Below are 19,053 nucleotides of genomic sequence, written 5' to 3' on the forward strand. Positions count from 1 at the left end.
GAAACTGAGACACTGTAGCTGGGGCACATGGGTGGCTCAGTTGGTTGAGCATCTCCTCTTGTTTTGGGCTCAGGACATGATCTCAGGATCATGGGGTCCAGCCCTGGGTCAGGCTTTGCACTCAACACAGACTCAGCTTGGGACTCTTTCCCCATTCTTCTCCCTCCCTCTCTGCTCCATCCCTGGCCCCCCTCAAATAAATACGGAAATAAAATCTTTAAAAAAAGAATAGGGAATTTCTTCCTCACCTGGATGCAATTCAGAACTCCTAGAATTTGTGACAAGGACCAATTCCTTGCCTCCCTAGCTTCTGTTCTATTCAGAACACTCCTATTCTCATTTATTTCACACTCTTAAAAATAAAAGCATTTCTTTTTTTTTTTTTTAATAAAAGCATTTCTTAAACTATGCCAAGTTATACTGAAAATACCTTATTTAAAATATGCCTTAAATGGAGTAGCTTCTTACCCTCCTAGGCCAGGGCAACCAACGGTTTCTAGGTGTCTCATCTCAATAAAATATCACTGTTATCTCTGAAAAGTCTTTGAAGACTATGTGTATAAAAACTAGTTTGTGAATTATGTTCTGTGGCACAAGGATACCATCACAGGACAACATCCATTCCTGCCCTAAAGATTTCTCCCTTTTTAAACCATACCCCCTAATTAACTACAAAGAATAGTTTTCCATTCAAGGTTTTTGAGTCTCAACTGGGAGACACACAATCTGAAAGTCCGATTTCTGATCACCACCCCCTCAGGCTCAGCTTGCCCTAAGTCCAAATTTAAGTTAAAAATTAACTCTCCCTACAGGAATCCAGCTTTCCAAATGTCCAAAATCCCTTGCCCCTGGCCGTTTACACTTGATAGTCTCATATGGAATACCCCCACTAACCTGCTAACTCCATCTTGTATTTGCCCCTAAGATATTAGAAGGCATCCCACTGTAATGATAGGATTGCTGATCCTATAAGCAAAATTTGTAAGTGCAGTTGTAGGTATTGCTCATGCTATAATTTCAAAGACAAACATGGTGATTTCCAAAAAGCAAATGTTCGTTGAAGGTTCGGGGAATAAAAGAAACAGTGAGCATCGGGTCTAATTTATTGATGTTTGTTTAATATATCCATAAACAAATTAAGCATATTAAATTGTATATAATTTAATTGTATAAAACAAAATGTAAAAGGTAAAAGAGGGCCATAGATTGGCAATCTTTAATTTGTTCTCTATTTTGTGACCCAACCACCTTAAAGCTGATCAATCTCACATTTCCAGTAAATGCCTATAGCAATTCCATGTTATGTTATTCTAGATAACAAAATAAGAAGGTTTCACATTTAGTTTCAAAAAATAATAAAGCTCTTACTATTAAACCTCATTATAACATTAAATGTGTGACCAATGTCATCCACAAACTTGTAGATTTTAAGCTAATTAAATCTAAATTAAATTAAATCTACATTAAAGACACAATATTTGAACAAATACATTATGTTAAAAAAGAATAAATTTTCAAGTTACACAATAATGTAGGAACACATAGGCATATCTACCATATTCCTTTCAGCCCCCAAACAGACCTAAGTTCTATGAAGACTAACTGCCCTTTATCAAACACAAAGTGAAAAACCTGCCTCGGGTTTTTCTCTAGGAGCAAGAGAAATGACGGGACTTGGCCCTAGAAGGCCCAGTGGCCCCAGAAGTAGAAGTGGACCAGGCCGAAATTCTGGCTCGGGCTCTCTCTTCTTCATCCTGCAAAGCCTCCTCATACGGAGACGGGAAAGAGCTCGGGTCAGTCCCATGAACCTTGGCCAGAAACTCCAGGACTTTCATCTTGGTGGTTTCAGCGTGGGCTCTCGGGCCCCACAGGAATTCAAACTGTGCCGGATCACTGTCGGCCACCTGCCGGTACTCCAGGTACTTTTCCTTCACGAAATCTTTGGTGATGAGCTCCCTGGGCTCCCCAAAGATGGCGTGCTTCTGCCCGGCATATATCCCCGTCAAATTCAGAACTTCCCAGACTTCCTCTTCGGTGGCACTGTTGCCCTTCATGAAGATCACACCCAGGATAAAGATCAGGATGCCGGTCTTCGGCATGCCCTCTTCACCATCCAGCACCCCATCATAGGTGAGGCCCAATTTGATGAAGAGGCCATAGCAGTGGTTGGTGGGATCCACTCTCTTCACATCAAGGCCAAAGACCATCTCCATGTGCTCACAGGCTCTCAGGAAGATCTCGGTGAAGTGGTCTTCATACTCTTTGATGACGACCTTCATATCTGCCTCTGTCACGGGCTCTTTCATGTGATACTTGAAGAGCATGAAATTGACCAATGAAATCACTTTCTCATCTAGAGCACGTATGGGCACATTCTCGGGGGTGGGCCCAGCCCATGAGGTGCCAACCTCTTCTTCTTGGCCACTGGCGCCCTCATTCAATTCACCTGATGAGGTGGTTGTCATGGCGATGGAAGATGAGCAGAAACTCTGATGACTCTCAGGGGTACTGGGTTTACCAGCATCAGGAGCCTCCTTGGAACTGCCAGGTATCAGAGGATAAGAGGAGAGATGGGTCTCTTGCAGAGTCTTAGAGACCTGGTCAACCTCCATATCTTGGATCTCACTGCAGGTCTGAAAGCACTGATCATATAAGCATTGTGGATTCTTTTGGTGCTGAGGCATGCTGACCTTTATGAGTAGCAATAGACAGGAGTGAGGAGAGGAGAGTGGGCAACGGGGAATCACGGCCTAAGAGGAAGAAGGAGACGTGAGTGGCCTTGGCTACTCAACCCCACTGGGGTGGCTCTGATAAAACTGCCTCCAGTGGACTTCTCCTGGGAACACTCTTCTAGGGCCTCACAGGTCTCCCAACCGTTTGGTCGCTATGCCCCTGAAGAACAATGAAGGAAGGAGTCTGAATGCTCCTGAGGACGCAGCCAGCAAACCCAGGCTGAGAGTTCTCAGAGACCGCAGAAAGCAGAGGGTGGTCGGGCTCTAGACAGCCATTTCTGTTCTGAGGAGGATGGTCCCATCATTCCTCCCTCAGGTGCGCTGCCTTGGCTTTTGATAGGACCTGGTGTACCTCCCCTATCCTAATATGGGATGGCCCCCCTATCTATACTGCTGGTGGTGGTCCCCCCACTTCTCACTTAGTTGGCTTACTTTGAATCCAGGCAGGTCCTGAGATCCCTTCGTTTGCTGACCTAACATTGTCCCTTCAGAACAAAGCCTCCACTTTCTGATTCCTAGAGGGTAATTAGGGCACATGTCTACTGACAGCCTCTCCCATAGCCTCTCAGTGCTGACAACAGCTCAGGGCAGGATTACTCATGATCTGCGCTTTCCTTGTGTCAGCGGACCCTCAGTATTCACTCTGGGTTCTTGACTTGGCAACTGGTGGGATCTCAGGTCTGACCCCTTTATGTGATGTCAACCCTTCTGTATTTAAGAATGCCTTATCCTCACGAGTTACCTGAGAATGAAGTGAAGAAGGGCAGTTCCTTTCCCCCTCTTTTAAGGGTTTCCTGGACTGACAGAAGGAGGTAGAAACTGTAAAGGTCCCTCTTTTCTGGGGTGGGTACATCTGCCTGTGGAATCTGAGTCAAGTTCCTACTGTGACCTGTGAGAAGATCTGGATCCCTTTCCTTGATGACCTCCTATGATATAGGTACATACACCAAGGATATCACCTGTCTCCAACCCCCCAAAGAAGGGGGATCTTCTCCTGTATTCTCTGTGCAGAGTTCTCTGGACTGATAAAGATCCAGGGTCTCTTTGATGACCCTATGTTTTGGGATGGATCCTTTTCAGTTCTGACTCTGTATGTCCACATGGACTCCAGTACCACCTGGTCACCCTGTCCACTGCTGAATCTGACTATGTCCCAATCCCCTAGGTGCCCAGCGTAGGAAGTGAACTAGAAGACTCCTGACCATCACTGTCGGGACCTTTGCCCTTCAGATGTAACTCAATGACAACTGCCAGGGTCTAGGACTCCTCCTGACTGAACAAATGCTTTAACTTCCTGAGCCCCAGAGGAGGAAAGGAAAAGTCCCCTCTGCCTGCCATCCCTTCCCTGGGCCTCTCAGGGCTGACAACAGGGGAGGGGCTCTGTGCAGCCCCTCTGCCATCAATCAGTTGGTCGGTCCCACCATCCTGACAAGTGCTAGTCCAATACTGGTAGGTGATGAGCCCGCTGCCATCGATTACCTGGGGTTCCACCTTCCAATCAAGGCCCCACGTGTCCGAGACACCCAGAAGGGAAGTGAGGCGACACCTCGTCTGCCGGACAGGGGAGACCTGACCACAGGGGCTTAATGCTGTGCCACAACCTCTACCCGCGATCCGGGGAAACATGAGCACTCACTCGGGGGTCCTCGCCGGCACTCCTACTGGAGACCCCGTGGGGCCTGAGGCTCCTTCCTTTCCCACAGGACACCGCCTGCCTCGGGCTAACCTCTTGCCTGCCTCAGGCTAAGCTCTCACCTCCCTCAGACTCTGGAGGCTGAAGTCAGTCAGCAATACTTCCGCCGCCCCTGCCCGAGCCCTCCCGGGACTCACAGACTGGCCGAGGCTCATCGAGTCCACCACTGTCTGGGTCGGTGGGCCCCTCAGGACTCACTCGGGAGGCCTTTTCTGGACTACCAAGAGGTCAAGGGACTCTTAGCCCCGCAACAGAAATGCTGTCACCTCGATCAGATCGCAAACAGGAAGTGTGTCGTAGACCAGCCTGATAGACGGGGCTGGGGTTACCCGGAGTTGGACCGCGGCTCTCGGGTAATGTGTCCCCTCATTTCTGTGATACGGGGTCTCCTCAGCTCTCATTTGGAATCTTACTTGACTCCAAGCAGACCCTGGGAATCCTCCCTCTGCTGATGTGGTTCCACGCACCTCAGATCGAATCCCGTACAGCCCCAGATGGAATGCCGCACAGCCAGATGGTCTTGAAGAGGAAATCAGGGGCGTCACATCCGGTTACACCGGCCTGGGGTCTTCCGGGCCAACAGCAGGGGCAGGGCTGTGCGTGTCAGGCTCTTTCACGCTGGTGGTTGCTGCTGGTCCATCGTTAGAGTCCTGCTGACTTCTTGTAGCCTTGGAATTAATCCCGTCCTTGATCCCGTGTCATGCCTCTCAGCCAATGTCCTCCTGCCCCTGGAACCCTCAAGAGGAATCGAGCGGAAGCTTCAGTTGGAGAGCCCTGCCTGGGTCAGCAGGGCTCAAATTAGGTACTGGCCCATGTCTGTGTGACCCACCGTCATTCTCTGGTTTTGGCCTCTTCTGTCCTCCTTCCTGGGAGTTCTCGTTTTGACTCCTTTCTTGTCACTTAAGGCTTTCTGGGAAATGCCGTAGCTTGGCAAAGTCTTGGTGACGTTACCTCCTGAAACCCTTGCCGAGTGTGGAATGGGTCACGTCCCAGCCTCAGTGTCAAATGAAGCTGGAACGCAAAACAGGCAGGGGCTGGGATCTCTGGTGGGCTATCAGAGAAAAATCACATTATTTCTGCTGTTCAGTAGTCAGACTTAGTGTCTTACATAAATTCTGTTCTAAAATATTTACATCCTACAAGAGGACACTGAAATGAATGTTTTTAAAAGCCTCTGATTTTTTAGGTTTTCAATATTGCATATGCAGAAATCATAAGTGGAATATGAATACTATCTGTCTTTTACATTTTTCATCCTTACTATTCTTACTTGCTATTCTTATCCTTGCTATTCTTACTGCTCCAAGTGTGATTTGTAGTCCAGTTTTGAACAATGGAGTGGGCTTGGCTTAAATATTCTTCTCTTAGGTCTCTTCATCTATAGTTTTTTTTGTATCAAGAAGAGCTAGCTTGGTTAGATATGGGGAGTAATTTCAAAATTTTTTGTGTAATTTGGAAAAGTTTACTTAAGATGTTGATTAGTTTTTGCCTGAGTATAAGATGCAATTGGCCTTCAAACCTAATATGATCTAAGTGACTTTGGCCTAGAATTCCAGTTCATAACTATAGAGTATAATTTTCTTTTTTAAATTGGTGTCCTTTGGATTTTATGCTTTGCTTACAAAATAGCATTTAACTTAGATTTTCAAACATAAATGTATATTTATAAAAAATCATTATTCATAGAAATTCTTAGACATGTAGTATAGTACAGAAAACAGTGTAATGAACCCTGTTTACCTAACACTCAGTCTAATAATCATTAGGGGCGCCTGGATGGCTCAGTGGGTTAAGCCTCTGCTTAGGCAGAGGTCGTGATCCCAGGGTTCCAGGATCGAACCCCATATCAGGCTCTCTGCTCCGCAAGGAGCCTGCTTCCTCCTCTCTCTCTGCCTACTTGTGAGCTCTGTCTGTCATATAAATAAATAAAATCTTTAAAAATAAATAAAAATTTAATAATCATTAGTAGGTATAAGCGGAAGCCTGATTGGATTAGTATTTTTTGGTCAATATTTTGTTCTTTGGCAAGACCACTCCGGAGGTGCTTTATATTTCAATTAGATACATACTGTCCGCGTGTCTTCTTTTTGATAATCTTGGCACTCTGATAATTATAATGATTATCCACCCCACTACCCACCTCTATTTAAGGCTGTAGAATTATAATTCTCTCATTTTCTCATTTCTTTTTGGAATTTATTGCCTCAAAAGCTTCTATAGGTAGAAATCTTTTCCTTGTTATTTGTTTTTCCTGAGGTATTGTTCTAATGTATTTCTAGTGTTTTCTTATACTATGTCCCCTGCACCCATATTTTGTACAGTCTTATTTAGCTAATATCACTTTTTTGAGTTTCTTTCTTTTGTTGTTGATAATACTTATAAAATTACCTGTCACATAGATCTTATACAAGAGATGAAACAGTACAAAGAACCTTCATATATCCTATTAACTAGAGAGCCTGCTGCAATGGTCATTAGGTCACCAATAAATCTGGAGGAGAAAGACTGAAAAAGTCTGGGGACATCTATCAGGTCAATAACAGAGGGACTTGAGATGTTATGAGCAGGGGAGTATAAAAATGGCAGCTCTGTTCCTCCATGCTCCACAGTTTTCCTTTTTGTGTCTTTACTTAAAAAAGTAGGAACTGGGACTTTGTGCTGGATTGTGAGAATGTTACCTAAGCCAATGATTTTTTTCATCTCACCTCCCACTACATCTTTCCCATACTGACTTGTGTTGCTCTGTACCTCCTGTAATTATAATCTGGATTGCACTATTCTAGAGAACAATTATCAGGGAATATTTTGTTGATTATATACATACTAAGCACCAACAGGACGTTGTGAGCAGATGCCTTGCCATGCCAGTTTGTCCAGATGTGATGTGAATAGAATCCTACCTATTGTACCACCAAGAAGAGTGTTCCTTCTGGGAGTTAGGAAACTGGGGGACTGGCCTCTCTACTTTTTTGCCCAAGTGAAAGCGTCTTGCAGATTCTGCTGTTTGGCAGAGACCCTGTTGCTGAGGCCCCTGAACAGGTTTGGTGTCTCTATGGGAAATGGACAGGTCTTTCTACTTGCTTTGATTAAGGAGAGTCTCACGGGAAAGAGGGAAGGAATCAGGAACCCTGAGCTAATTCCACAGAGAGCAGGCAAAGCTTAGTAACCCAGAGGGAAGGCCTCTTCATCGAGAGAGTAAATTATCACCACTTTTAGCAGGATGTATCTTGGAGGTGACTAAATGAGGACCTTCTACCATCCAGATAGTAATTTGGGCTCCTGGTTTGAAAGACTTTAGGTTTAGAAAAAAAAAAAGACTTTAGGTTGACAGTCAGTGTTCAAATGTCAAAGGGCACTCCAAGACATAGGCCCACAGGATCATAAGCTGAGGGGAAACTTGAACAAGTTGGGCACCATCTTGTTCATCCTGCAATCACAGGTACATACTAGCGTAGAGCAAGACACACATCCGTATCTTCTCCATATATGTCATTCCAGCTGCCCTCACCCGTGACAGCAACAACTACTTATTCAAACATTACTGAACCTATTTCTGCTTGTCACACAGTAACCACTTTAGGTTTGAAACATGAGATAGAAGAATGAAGAAAGAAAAAGGAATTATTAATATCTGGGTAAATATTGTAGATTATTCTTCATGCATCAGTTTTCTTTCTTTTTCTTTTAAAGATTTTTATTTATTTATTTGACAGAGAGAAAGAACACAAGCAGAGGGAGCAGCAGGCACAGGGAGAGGGAGAGGCAGGACACCCACTGAGTAGGGAGGCTGACACAGGACTCAATCCCAGGACCCTGGGATCATGACCCAAGCCGAAGGCAGCCACCTAATCAACTGAGCCACCCTGGCACCCCATGCATCAATTTTCAACTGCATTTCAAATTAATGTAAACTTACCTATTAAAAAATACATGAGGGGCGCCTGGGTGGCTCAGTGGGTTAAGCCTCTGCTTTTGGCTCAGGTCATGATCCCAGCCAGGGTCCTGGGATGGAGCCTCTCATTGGGCTCTCTGCTCAGCAGGGAGCCTGCTTCCTCCCTCTCTCTCTGCCTGCCTTTCTGCCTACTTGTGATCTCTGTCTGTCAAATAAATAAATAAGATATTAAAAAAAATACATGAAAATTTATTAACTCATAGTTTTTGTGTGTCAGGAGTCCCAGCATAGCTCGCTCAACTTCCTTCTCTACTTCAGGGTCTCTCCTGGTTGAAATTAAGGTGTTAACTGTGCTGTGTTACAGTCTAATGTCTTGACTAGAAAAAAATCTACTCAGATCATTCAGTTTGTTGGCAGAATTCATTTCTTCTTGTCTGTAGAACTAAGATCTTAATTTTTTTTCTAACTCTTGCAAAATAGGTTTTAATGTTTCTTAATGGTAGCCTGCAGTTTTAAACCAGGTGGTCCACCCATAAAAATTTCTCAACATATCAGATTTCTCCTTCAGTAATAGCAGAAGTATGACAAAAAGTCTTTTTTGTAAAACAAAATCAAATATAGTGTCTATAGTCAAAAGATGTTCAATCTTTTTTGACATATAATGCAATATAACTGTGGGCGTGACGTATCATCCATTTTGCCATTTCTACTGATTAAATCAAGTTATGAGCCCTGCCCAAACAAATGAAATGGTAACAAAGAAATGGCAACAAAGCATGAACACCAAAAGATCAGGGTCTAGGTGACTAGTTTAGACTTTGTCAACCACAATTTATGCTGTGAACCCAAAGATCCAAGTTTCCTCCTCATCTAAAATACATTCAACCTTTCCCAAGATCCCCAAATATCTGAATCCACTATAACAGCAATTCAAAAACTAAATCTTGTCATCTAAATAAGACTCATTTGTAGATGAAGTTCTTAGAGAATACATAGTTAAGTTTATCAACTGGGGCAGGATGCTTCTCTATTGATGGACCTGTAAAATAACAGAAACAAATTATCTGACCCCAACCTGCCCAATATATAATAGTGGGACAGGTATAGTACAATAACTATAGACATTCCATTTAAATAACAGGAAAAATGGAAGGGAAACGCAGCTGCTAGCTCAGGGGGTTGTGAAATCCTGTGGGGCAATGTTAATTCCTTGGTACATTTTAATGCCTTCAAATAATTTTTCAAAGTTGGGTTCTTATTTCCTCTTTGGAGTTATCCTTCCTTTATAATGAGAGGTAGCATGTGTTTACAACTAAGTATGTAAAAAACAATTACTTTGCAAACTGTGATCAAATGTACTGAGACAAGGAACCAAAACACCTGCCCTACTTCAGTCAGTCAAAAGTTCCTCCCTAGTTAATCCAGGATTCAAGAGTACATGCTAAGACCCAATTTGCATTTTGGGCTTTAGTTTCTCAACTTTGAGACACAATCTGAGGGATCAATTCTTTATTGACCAATTCAACACCTTTGATTTCCCCACTCCACAAATAAATTTAAACTTCAGTCTCACTAAACAACATGTAGCTTATTGAATGCAAAAATATCATGCCTTGGGACATTTATAGATGACTGTGCTCACCTGGACTCATGCATGCTTCATTGCTCCTCTTTAAAAATTGTCCCTCTCATTTACCATGCAATCGCACATACTTCCAACTTCAAGACACAAAAATATGAGCATCTTAAGTGATAGTACAGTGTCTTTCAAAGAAAGAATGCTCAGTGTTTTAGAAATAAATGAGTCACTGAGGTTGGTATCTAATTTATGAAGATTTAATTTCTCTGACATTCTTTATAAGGTAAGCAAATACAAGTAGATATCTTTTATTTTACAAAAATACACAGTAAAAAGTATTAGGAAAGCCAAGACTTGACCATCTCTTAATTAATTTATATCAGTTTCTTGAACCAAACAATTTTACTGCTGAGTTCTTTCAAATTTCAAAAAGAAAACAAAAAAAAAAAGACCACAAAAACCAAAAAACAACAACAAAAACCCCCATGTATTGCAATACCACATTGTCTTTTTCTAGACTGCAAACATTGTTTTAAAGAATAGCAAAACTCCTACTCAAATTTGATACAAAGCAGTAAAAAATGTGCAACCAAATCATTCTTTTTTTTTTTTTTAAAGATTTTATTTATTTATTTGACAGAGAGAAATCACAAGTAGACGGAAAGGCAGGCAGAGAGAGGGAAGCAGGCTCCCTGCTGAGCAGAGAGCCCGATGCGGGACTCGATCCCAGGACCCTGAGATCATGACCTGAGCCGAAGGCAGCAGCTTAACCCACTGAGCCACCCAGGCGCCCTGCAACCAAATCATTCTTAAACATAGAGTCTAAAAGGGCTTAAAGCTTCTATTAAAGGAAACACCTTTTGAGAAATAATGAAAAAAGAACGGAGACAGGAAGGAAGGAATGGAGGAAGGGGGGAAGGAAGAAAGGAAGGAGGGGCTCCAACTTATAATCAAGAATACAAAGACAATAAACACTTTTCCCCTCCCACCCTATCCTGAACCTCAACTACTGAGAACATTAACTGTCATCTTCAAACATAAAGTGAAAAATCTGCCTCAGAAGCTGTTTAACTCGGCTCTATATGTGCACTGGCTATGATGTTAGAGACATCCCTGGCTACAATTCTGGCCTTGGATTTCTGTTCCTCATCTCTTAGAGAATTTTCATACCAGGGGAACTATAGTATGGGCCCTGGTGAAAAATTCTAGAATTTTCATCATGTTAGTTTCAGCATGGGGTATTGAACTCCACATGTATTTACAACATGCAGAATCACTGTTGAGAACCCACCAGTAACTCAGGTATTTTCTGTCATCATATCTATGTTGATGAACTTCATGGGGTCACCGTAAAGTGACTGGTCTCAAGATATATCCTCATCAGATTCAGCACTTCCCAGATTTCCTCCTCTGTGGCTCTGTTGCCCTACCTGAAGACCATAACCAGGACAGCCATCAAGCAACTGGCCTTGGGCATGTCCTTGTCATTACCTACCTTCCTATTCGATGATGAGGTCAGTTTTGCTGACCAGGCCATAGAAGTGCTTGGTGCAGTCAACCTCCTTCAAGTCTATGGCCAAAAACAGCTCCTTCTGCTCAGAAGTTCTCCTAATTTCATAAATGTGGTCATGTCCTTTTTGTTCACACTCTTCAGCATGTGTACTTTCATGATGGGCTCTTTCATTTTATATTTGCGCAACAGAAATGACAACAAAAAGCCACTTTCTTAGTTATAGGGTCTCTGCACAAGCACTCACAGTCAGGCAGGGTCTATGTGGTGCTTGAATTTTTCCTTCCATGGCTGTGTTGGCACCTTGACTATTTCTTGTGCATGATATGGTCGCAGCAGTAGTAATGGTGGATGGGACTCTCTGAGAGCTCTGGAGAGTGCTAGGTGTCTCTATAAGAGGCAAGTCTGGGGAATACCTTTCAAAAGAGGAGAGAAGGAGTAGTGGAACTCTTCCTCAGCTACAATAGTAGACTGAAAATTCCCCAGATCCTAGATTTCACCTCAACACCATCCAGCCATAGCTGCCTATAGCCTCTCTAGACTGACAGCAGGGGCAGATTTTGTTCCTCACTATCCATATTCTGGGGAATGTGGTCCTTTCAGATCTCTCTCTTGGTGATCTATACCTGTATTTGAAATTCTGGCTCCGGATATCAGCTCTCTGTATAATATTTCCTCCCTATATGCTCCGAGATTTTTGTCCAACCATTACACAGAATGGGTCAGGGCCCCAGGCACAATGAAAAAGCTGCAGCCTAAGGCAACAGCTGTAGAATGGGGGAGGACTGATGGAAAAAAAAAAAAAAACCCACACTGTTCTATTTCTTCCACTCACTCTATAGAATTAGTCTTTTGAGGATCTTCTGTACTTCAAGATGTACTTACTAGATGATAGACAAGATTTTGTTAGGCCCTAAAATTTTCACATTTTCTAGAATTTTGTCTAGTGACTTTTTCTTTACCATCATTCATAATAAGATTATATATAAAATAAATATATATAACATATTTAATATTATCTACCAAGAGTTTTTTGTACATATGTATGTATATATGTATTGTCTTGATTTCATGAAAAAATACCTAGTCTTATTATGTGTGATTCTCTCTGATAATCTCTATTCTACTTCTAGTCTATTCTTTATGTTCTATTAAAAAATTATAAAAGGCCAGTTTTCACCCATTAAAAAGTTTCAGGTGGTTATTATAGCCTATGGAATCATACTGTCTCAAGCAACACAAATTTTTATGCTTTTGTGAAATGACTCCATTGCTACTTAATGGCAGTTATGGTTTGAGGTGCTACCTCAAATTCCAATAATGAAGAAATAGAAATCCATTATACTAAGGCACACTTGGAATAACTGAGAAGAGAATTTTAAAATGTTCCCTGCAATCTATCTTGTCGTCTGTCTTCTGTTGTAAATTACACTCACCATAACTTCATGGCATGCCTCTCCCCTCACTATTAAAAGTTGTTACATCTGATTCTAGATCCATAAAATACAATCTCTGTATTAGGCTTAATCAAAATTAAAATATACAGATGAAAGGATTATTTGCAAATTATATATCCCAAAAAGGGCTTGTTTCCTAAATAAAAAAGAACCCTCTAAATTCAACAACAATAAACAGTGTTCAATTAGGAAATCAGCATAAGACTTGAACATATGTTTTGCCAGAAAGAATGTATGGATATCTGAAAAACAGATGAATATATGTTAAACATGATTTTCCTTTTAGGAAATGTAAATTTAAACCACTATGAGATGCTAGTATATAACTAGTTGAATAGCTAAAAAGAAAAGAAAAAAATTAAAAGCACCAAGTCTTGGTGAGGATATGGAGTGAAAGGAATCTGAAACATTGATTTGGGTACACAAAATGGTCCAGGCTTTCTGGAAAACCATATGGAACTTCTTAATGTAGCTAACTTGCACTTATGTTTGAACAGGCCTCTACTATGTATTTTCCTAAAGAAATGAAAACTTAATCTTGCACAAAACAAACCTGAATCTGAATGTTTAAGAAGCTTTATTTGTAATAGCCCCAAACTGGAAGCAAACCAAATATCCTTCAGTGAAGAATGGATAAAACTCTGTGATCCATGCAATGGAATACTATACTGCAATAAAGTAGAACAAATGATACATGTGACAACTTGGATCAACTTCAATGGTCACAATGCTGAGTGAAGGAAAGCCAATCTTGAGGTTAATCTCACCTGTGTATGATTCCATCTATATAAAATTCTCAAAAAGGACAAAGTTATATATGTGTATATTTGTGTTTGCCACAGTCACCCACTCTTAATTTTCATTTTGCATTTGAAATATTCATTTGTTATTTTGAGATAGTTGCATGCTACAATAATTTAGATTTTACTTAGGATTTAGACAATTTCTACTTCTGTGAAGATGGAATAAGAAGCACCAGAGTTACCCAATTAACTAAAACAACTAAAAGAATGGAAAAAATATATGACAATGATATTCAATATAGAGACATCAGACCATATGGGACAGTGGTCATTTAGAGATGGAAAACAAAAGATGTGACTTTGTAATTGTCCCATTTTGGAGCTGTGGTTCTCCCTGAGTTGACTAGATGAAGCTGAGAATCTGGGGACAAGGAGGAAGTTGAAGTAGATGCAAGACAGTACCGGTAAGGAAAGAAGTGCACCAGCAAAGAAGTGTGCAGCCCACACAGGGCTGGGAGCACTTCCTGGCAGACTGATAAACTGTTATCATTCATGGGGCATCAGGGACAGTACTCAGAAGTGTTCTGCACCACAGCGAGGCAAAGTAAACCACAGGAAACTCACTCTTTTCCTAACTAACAAAACTTGAAGACAAACATGAAAGGATTCTTCTCTTTCTTTCTTTCTTTTTTTAAGATTTTTATTTATTAACAGGGAGAAGAGAATTCTCACCCTATTATGAGTTTAGAAGTTATTGCATCAGTACAAGAAGTGCAGTTCGACCAGTGATCTGGCACAGTTTGAATTCCTGTGGGGCCCGAGAGCCCACACTGAAACCACCAAGATGAAAGTCCTGGAGCTTCTGGCCAAGGTTCATGGGACTGACCCGAGCTCTTTCCCATCTCTGTATGAGGAGGCTTTGCAAGATGAAGAAGAGAGAGCCCGAGCCAGAATTTGACAGAGAGAGACAGTGAGAGAGGGACCACAAGCAGAGAGTGGTAGAGGGAGAAGCAGGCTTCCTACTGAGCAGGGAGCCCGATTCGGGGCTCAATCCCAGGACCCTGGGAGCATGATCTGAGCCAAAGGCAGGCAATTAACGACTGAGCCACCCAGGTACCCTGATTATTTTGTTTCTAAGTAACTTTGTAACATTACAGAATAGACCTTGAGAATACTGACATATTGACACTTTAAAAAAAAAATCTGTTTTTGTTCTGGACAAGTGTGAACAAGGTAAAATCACAATTTCATAATGCTGGGCATCCAATCAAATATTACCAGCCATGCAAAGAAGCAGGAATATATAACCAATAATTAGGAGAAAATAATCAGTCAAAACTGACATGGAAATTATACGGATGGTATGAGGAGTAGACAAGGACATCAAAAGAGCTATTGTAACTGTATATCATATGTTCAAGAAACACAAAGAAAGAATAAATTGGTTAGATTCATAGAAGATACAAAAACCCAAAATGAAACTTAAGAGGTGAAAACCACAATGTCTAAGATAAAACTATACATTGGATTGGAACAGTGAAGGAATTAAAAAAATTAGTGAACCCATGTATATAAAAAATAGCACAACATATTTTTATACTAAATCTACATAAGGAGAAAAACTAGAATCAGCTTTAAAATAATATATACCAGATATTAATTATGTTCACCTTTGAGGAAGGGGCAGAATTTTTGAGTTGTAAAGGGGGACATGATTTCTCAGTTTGGGTAGAATTTCTTGCAACAAGAATATATGCACTGTACTCAGCCATCAAAAAAAAAATTCTTACCATTTGCAACAACATGGATGGAACTAAGCTAAGTGAAATAAGTCAATCAGAAAAAGACAATTATATCATTTCACTCATATGTTGAATTGAAGAAATAAAACAGATGACCAGAGGGGAAAGGAAAGAAAAATAAAATAAGATGAAATCAAAGAGGGAGACAAACCATAAGAGACTCTTTTTTTTTTTTTAAGAATTTATTTATTTGTGTGAGAGAGAGAGTGAGAAAGAGCATAAGGGGGTGAGGAGAGAAGCAGGCTCTCAACTGAGCAGGGAGCCTGACGTGGGACTCAGTCCCAGGACCCCAGGATCATGACCTGAGCTGAAGGCAGATGCTTAACCACTGAGCCACCCAGGTAAACCCCATAAGGGACTCTTAACTATAGGAAACAAACTGAGGGTTACTGGAGGGGAGTGGGTAGGGGGATGGGGTAACTGGGTGCTGAGCATTAAGGAGGCCACTTGATGTAATGGGCACTGAGTGTTATATGCAACTGATGAATCACTAAACTCTACCTTTGAAACCAATAATACTCTATATGTTAATTAATTGAATTTAAATTTTAAAAAATATACACACAGTTATCTTAGTAATTAAAATGAAATAAGCCTAATACCAGAAAAAGTAGCTGTCTTTTAGCCAGAAAGTTACTGTTAAATGACAGAACATACAAAATCCGAAATAAGAACAGCTTAATACAATAAAAGTTTATTTCTCTATGTGAATTGGTAGACATTCTGGGCTAACAGGTGACACAGGATCCAGGCTGCTTGCTTCTTCTAGGTCCACCCACAAACACATGCTTTCTGTATTTATTGATGAAGGTAAGAAAAATACATGGAAAGTAGAAAACTAATATCAAATGCTTTAGCCTGGAAATGACAAATATGGTCTCTGCTCACCAATGGCAAAGGTTAGTTACATGATCCTTTCCACTATAAGTGCACTATGTAGGGTGCCTGGGTAGCTCAGTCGGTTAAGCATCTGCCTTCGGCATCAGACTCCCTGCTCAGCAGAGAACCTGCTTTTCCCTCTTCCTCTGCTTCTCCCCCTGCTTGTGCTCTCTCTCTCTCCTTCTGTCAAATAAATACACTTTTAAAAATCTTAAAAAAAAAAAAAAAAGTACACTGGGTATTATAGTGGCTCCATAAGCCTAGGAAGGAGAAGAAGATATAGATGAGCACTTGCAAACTCCCCATAAATTGTTACATAGTAGGTGCTCAATATGATAGGACTAGTAGAATTTTTAGGACAGCCACCCTCTTTATTTCTTGGGAGTTTTAAAGAGGCCAAATTTCCTTGAAATTCCCCCAACTCTTTTGAGATTCTGCTAGATGTCAGTTGCTTCCAAACACAGGCTCACATCAAATTTTCCAAAAGATCCTATAACATATCAGCAGAAATATTCTGCCTTCTTCATTCAGTAGTACCTTTCTGCACCAGTTCACTGGTCGAACTGCACTTCTTGTACTGATGCAATAACTTCTAAACTCATAATAGGGTGAGAATTCTCTTCTCCCTGTTAATGCTCTGTCAAAACTGGTGAGTATCTGTCCCCTTCAAGATGTATGAGCATGCCTTGAACAGTTGTACAGCTGCCATTAGGCCAAGGGAAAACCAAGATTTTCTCCTCAGTCAAGTGGCTAGATAAGAGTCACTAGGAGAACATTTTGTTTGTTTATTTTGGGGGCCTTTTTTTGACAGTGGGTTTTTTCTCATTTTAACCAAAGATAGCATGTCTGTCAAACAATGTTTCACCTCCTGTAAGGGTTCCAGGAATTTTAGGAAAATAATCCTCAGTAGATGCTTACTCTGCACTAATTTTTGTGATCTTTGAATCTCTTCTCAACTATCAATTATGAGGGAGACTTTGGTTATTACCACATAGATAAACTCAGAGTTCTATTGGTCAGTGTGAAAATAAAGCTCATTAAAATTATATTGCAAATACTATGGTGGTCTCAAAACCCCTTCTCCAACTTCAGGATTCTATCCCCAAACTAGTAGATTCTATGACAAACATGACTATACTCACCACCTCTTTGGGAAAATATTTTAAGAATGTGGTAGAGATGCCTAAATGGGTGGCCAGATTTAAATTTCAATGTCAAAATTACCTTTTATAGACAGGGATAATATGGTGAGAAATGGGACCACCAGGAAGTCGAAATGTTCTAAGTCAAGGACAGAGTAGGTGATTTTTGACCCGTTTGCTCCACTGGAAGCAATGTGCAGCTTTTAGAAGAGGTGTTAAAGAACTGACCGGTAGGTCAGGTTCCAGTCTGGACAAGAGCACACACTGGAGAAAACCCAGGGGAAGGTCACCATATTGCAGACAGCTGAGCTGAATAAAAATGCCAGCCCAGAGACAATCATCAGTCAAAGAATCTTGAGGAGAGGGTAGAAAACCTTGGATAAATTAAGCTCCCAGGTATTCCCCCAATTGTGTTTCTTATTTTAACTTTCCTTCTTTAAACCTGCTTTCAGTTCCTGTTACAATAACCTTCTTTCTATATAGTGAAAGGCATTAAAGGAGTAGTGAGAAGAATAATAAATGAGGAGATGGAAGGCCTGACTCAAGCTGGGAAGAATAGAACAGACTACATTCTAGATGAATTCAGAGAAGAGGTCTAATGTCATCTCTTTCCCACACTAAACATGTGAAATGCAATACAGTTACAAGCTCTTTGAGCCTCAGGATATTAATTTGTGAATTTGGTTTGATAAGTCATGCCTTCTAGGTTTCTTGGAAAGTGTATGGAGTATATAAAGTACACGGCACATTGCCTGGCATATCTCAGAACTTCGGTGAATAAGAGTTACTGCTGTCATTATGTAGACATCAAATCCTGCCACCCCCACCCATGTGCGTGCATGTGCATTAGGTATTTTCTAAATCTAGGTCTTCTGAGAAAAGATAAAGTGCTATAGGACATGCTATAGCCAATCAGACAAAAATGTTTCTCAGCAAGTAAAACTTTATAAAAATTTCCCCTCAAATTTTGTGTTATTTAATTTGGGTTTAGGAATATCTCCTCCAGGTGGATGTAATTCACAGTTCCTAAAATTTGTGTGAAGGAACAACTCCTCCACTCACTCACTGCTTCACCTTGTAGAGATTCAGAATATTGACAAATTACAATGAAGCCAGCTTAATTAATTTTGCTTTGAATGAAGTGGGCACTGGCTAGGTCATGGCACAATGTCAGCTCAGTGGCTTCTGTGTGTTTAATCTCAATGGAGCATCATCTATATTTTCCAGAAATTCCTTACAAACGATGTGCATAAAACGCCTGGTGCATGCACTGTGATCAACTGCGCTAGGACAAGAATGCAGAAGTCCTTCCATTCACATTCCAGATCAGAATTTCTCTCTGGCTTACTCATGATCCAAAAGTAACACCTAATAGCGGTTTGCCACTCCAGACATTTGGGTTTTAACTCTGAGGCACACCATTTCAGGGACCTGTCTGTGCTCATGATAATTTCAGGTTCATCTGGCCTATCACCTAGCTTCATGTAAAATTAACTTCCACTGAAAGAAAGTTCAGTTCTGAAAGTTTCCAGAAGCCCAAAACTGCCATATGTAACTGCATTAAAACTTTGACAAGTCTCATTTGGACTTTCCACCTATACGTATGCACCCCTCCATTTTACTT

The 19,053-nt window shown here is 41.1% G+C and overlaps 1 protein-coding gene across 1 annotated transcript; it reads right to left on the reverse strand.

The window, feature by feature from the left end:
* Positions 1-1,480: 1,480 nt before the first annotated feature.
* MAGEB16 (MAGE family member B16) lies at positions 1,481-2,749 on the reverse strand. Its single transcript, XM_044235453.1, has one exon. The coding sequence runs from the start codon at positions 2,682-2,684 to the stop codon at positions 1,650-1,652; it is 1,035 nt and encodes a 344-aa protein (XP_044091388.1). The 5' UTR covers positions 2,685-2,749; the 3' UTR covers positions 1,481-1,649.
* Positions 2,750-19,053: the final 16,304 nt, after the last annotated feature.

Source organism: Neovison vison, chromosome X (assembly GCF_020171115.1).
Source record: "Neovison vison isolate M4711 chromosome X, ASM_NN_V1, whole genome shotgun sequence".
Classification (NCBI taxonomy): Eukaryota; Metazoa; Chordata; class Mammalia; order Carnivora; family Mustelidae; genus Neogale; species Neogale vison.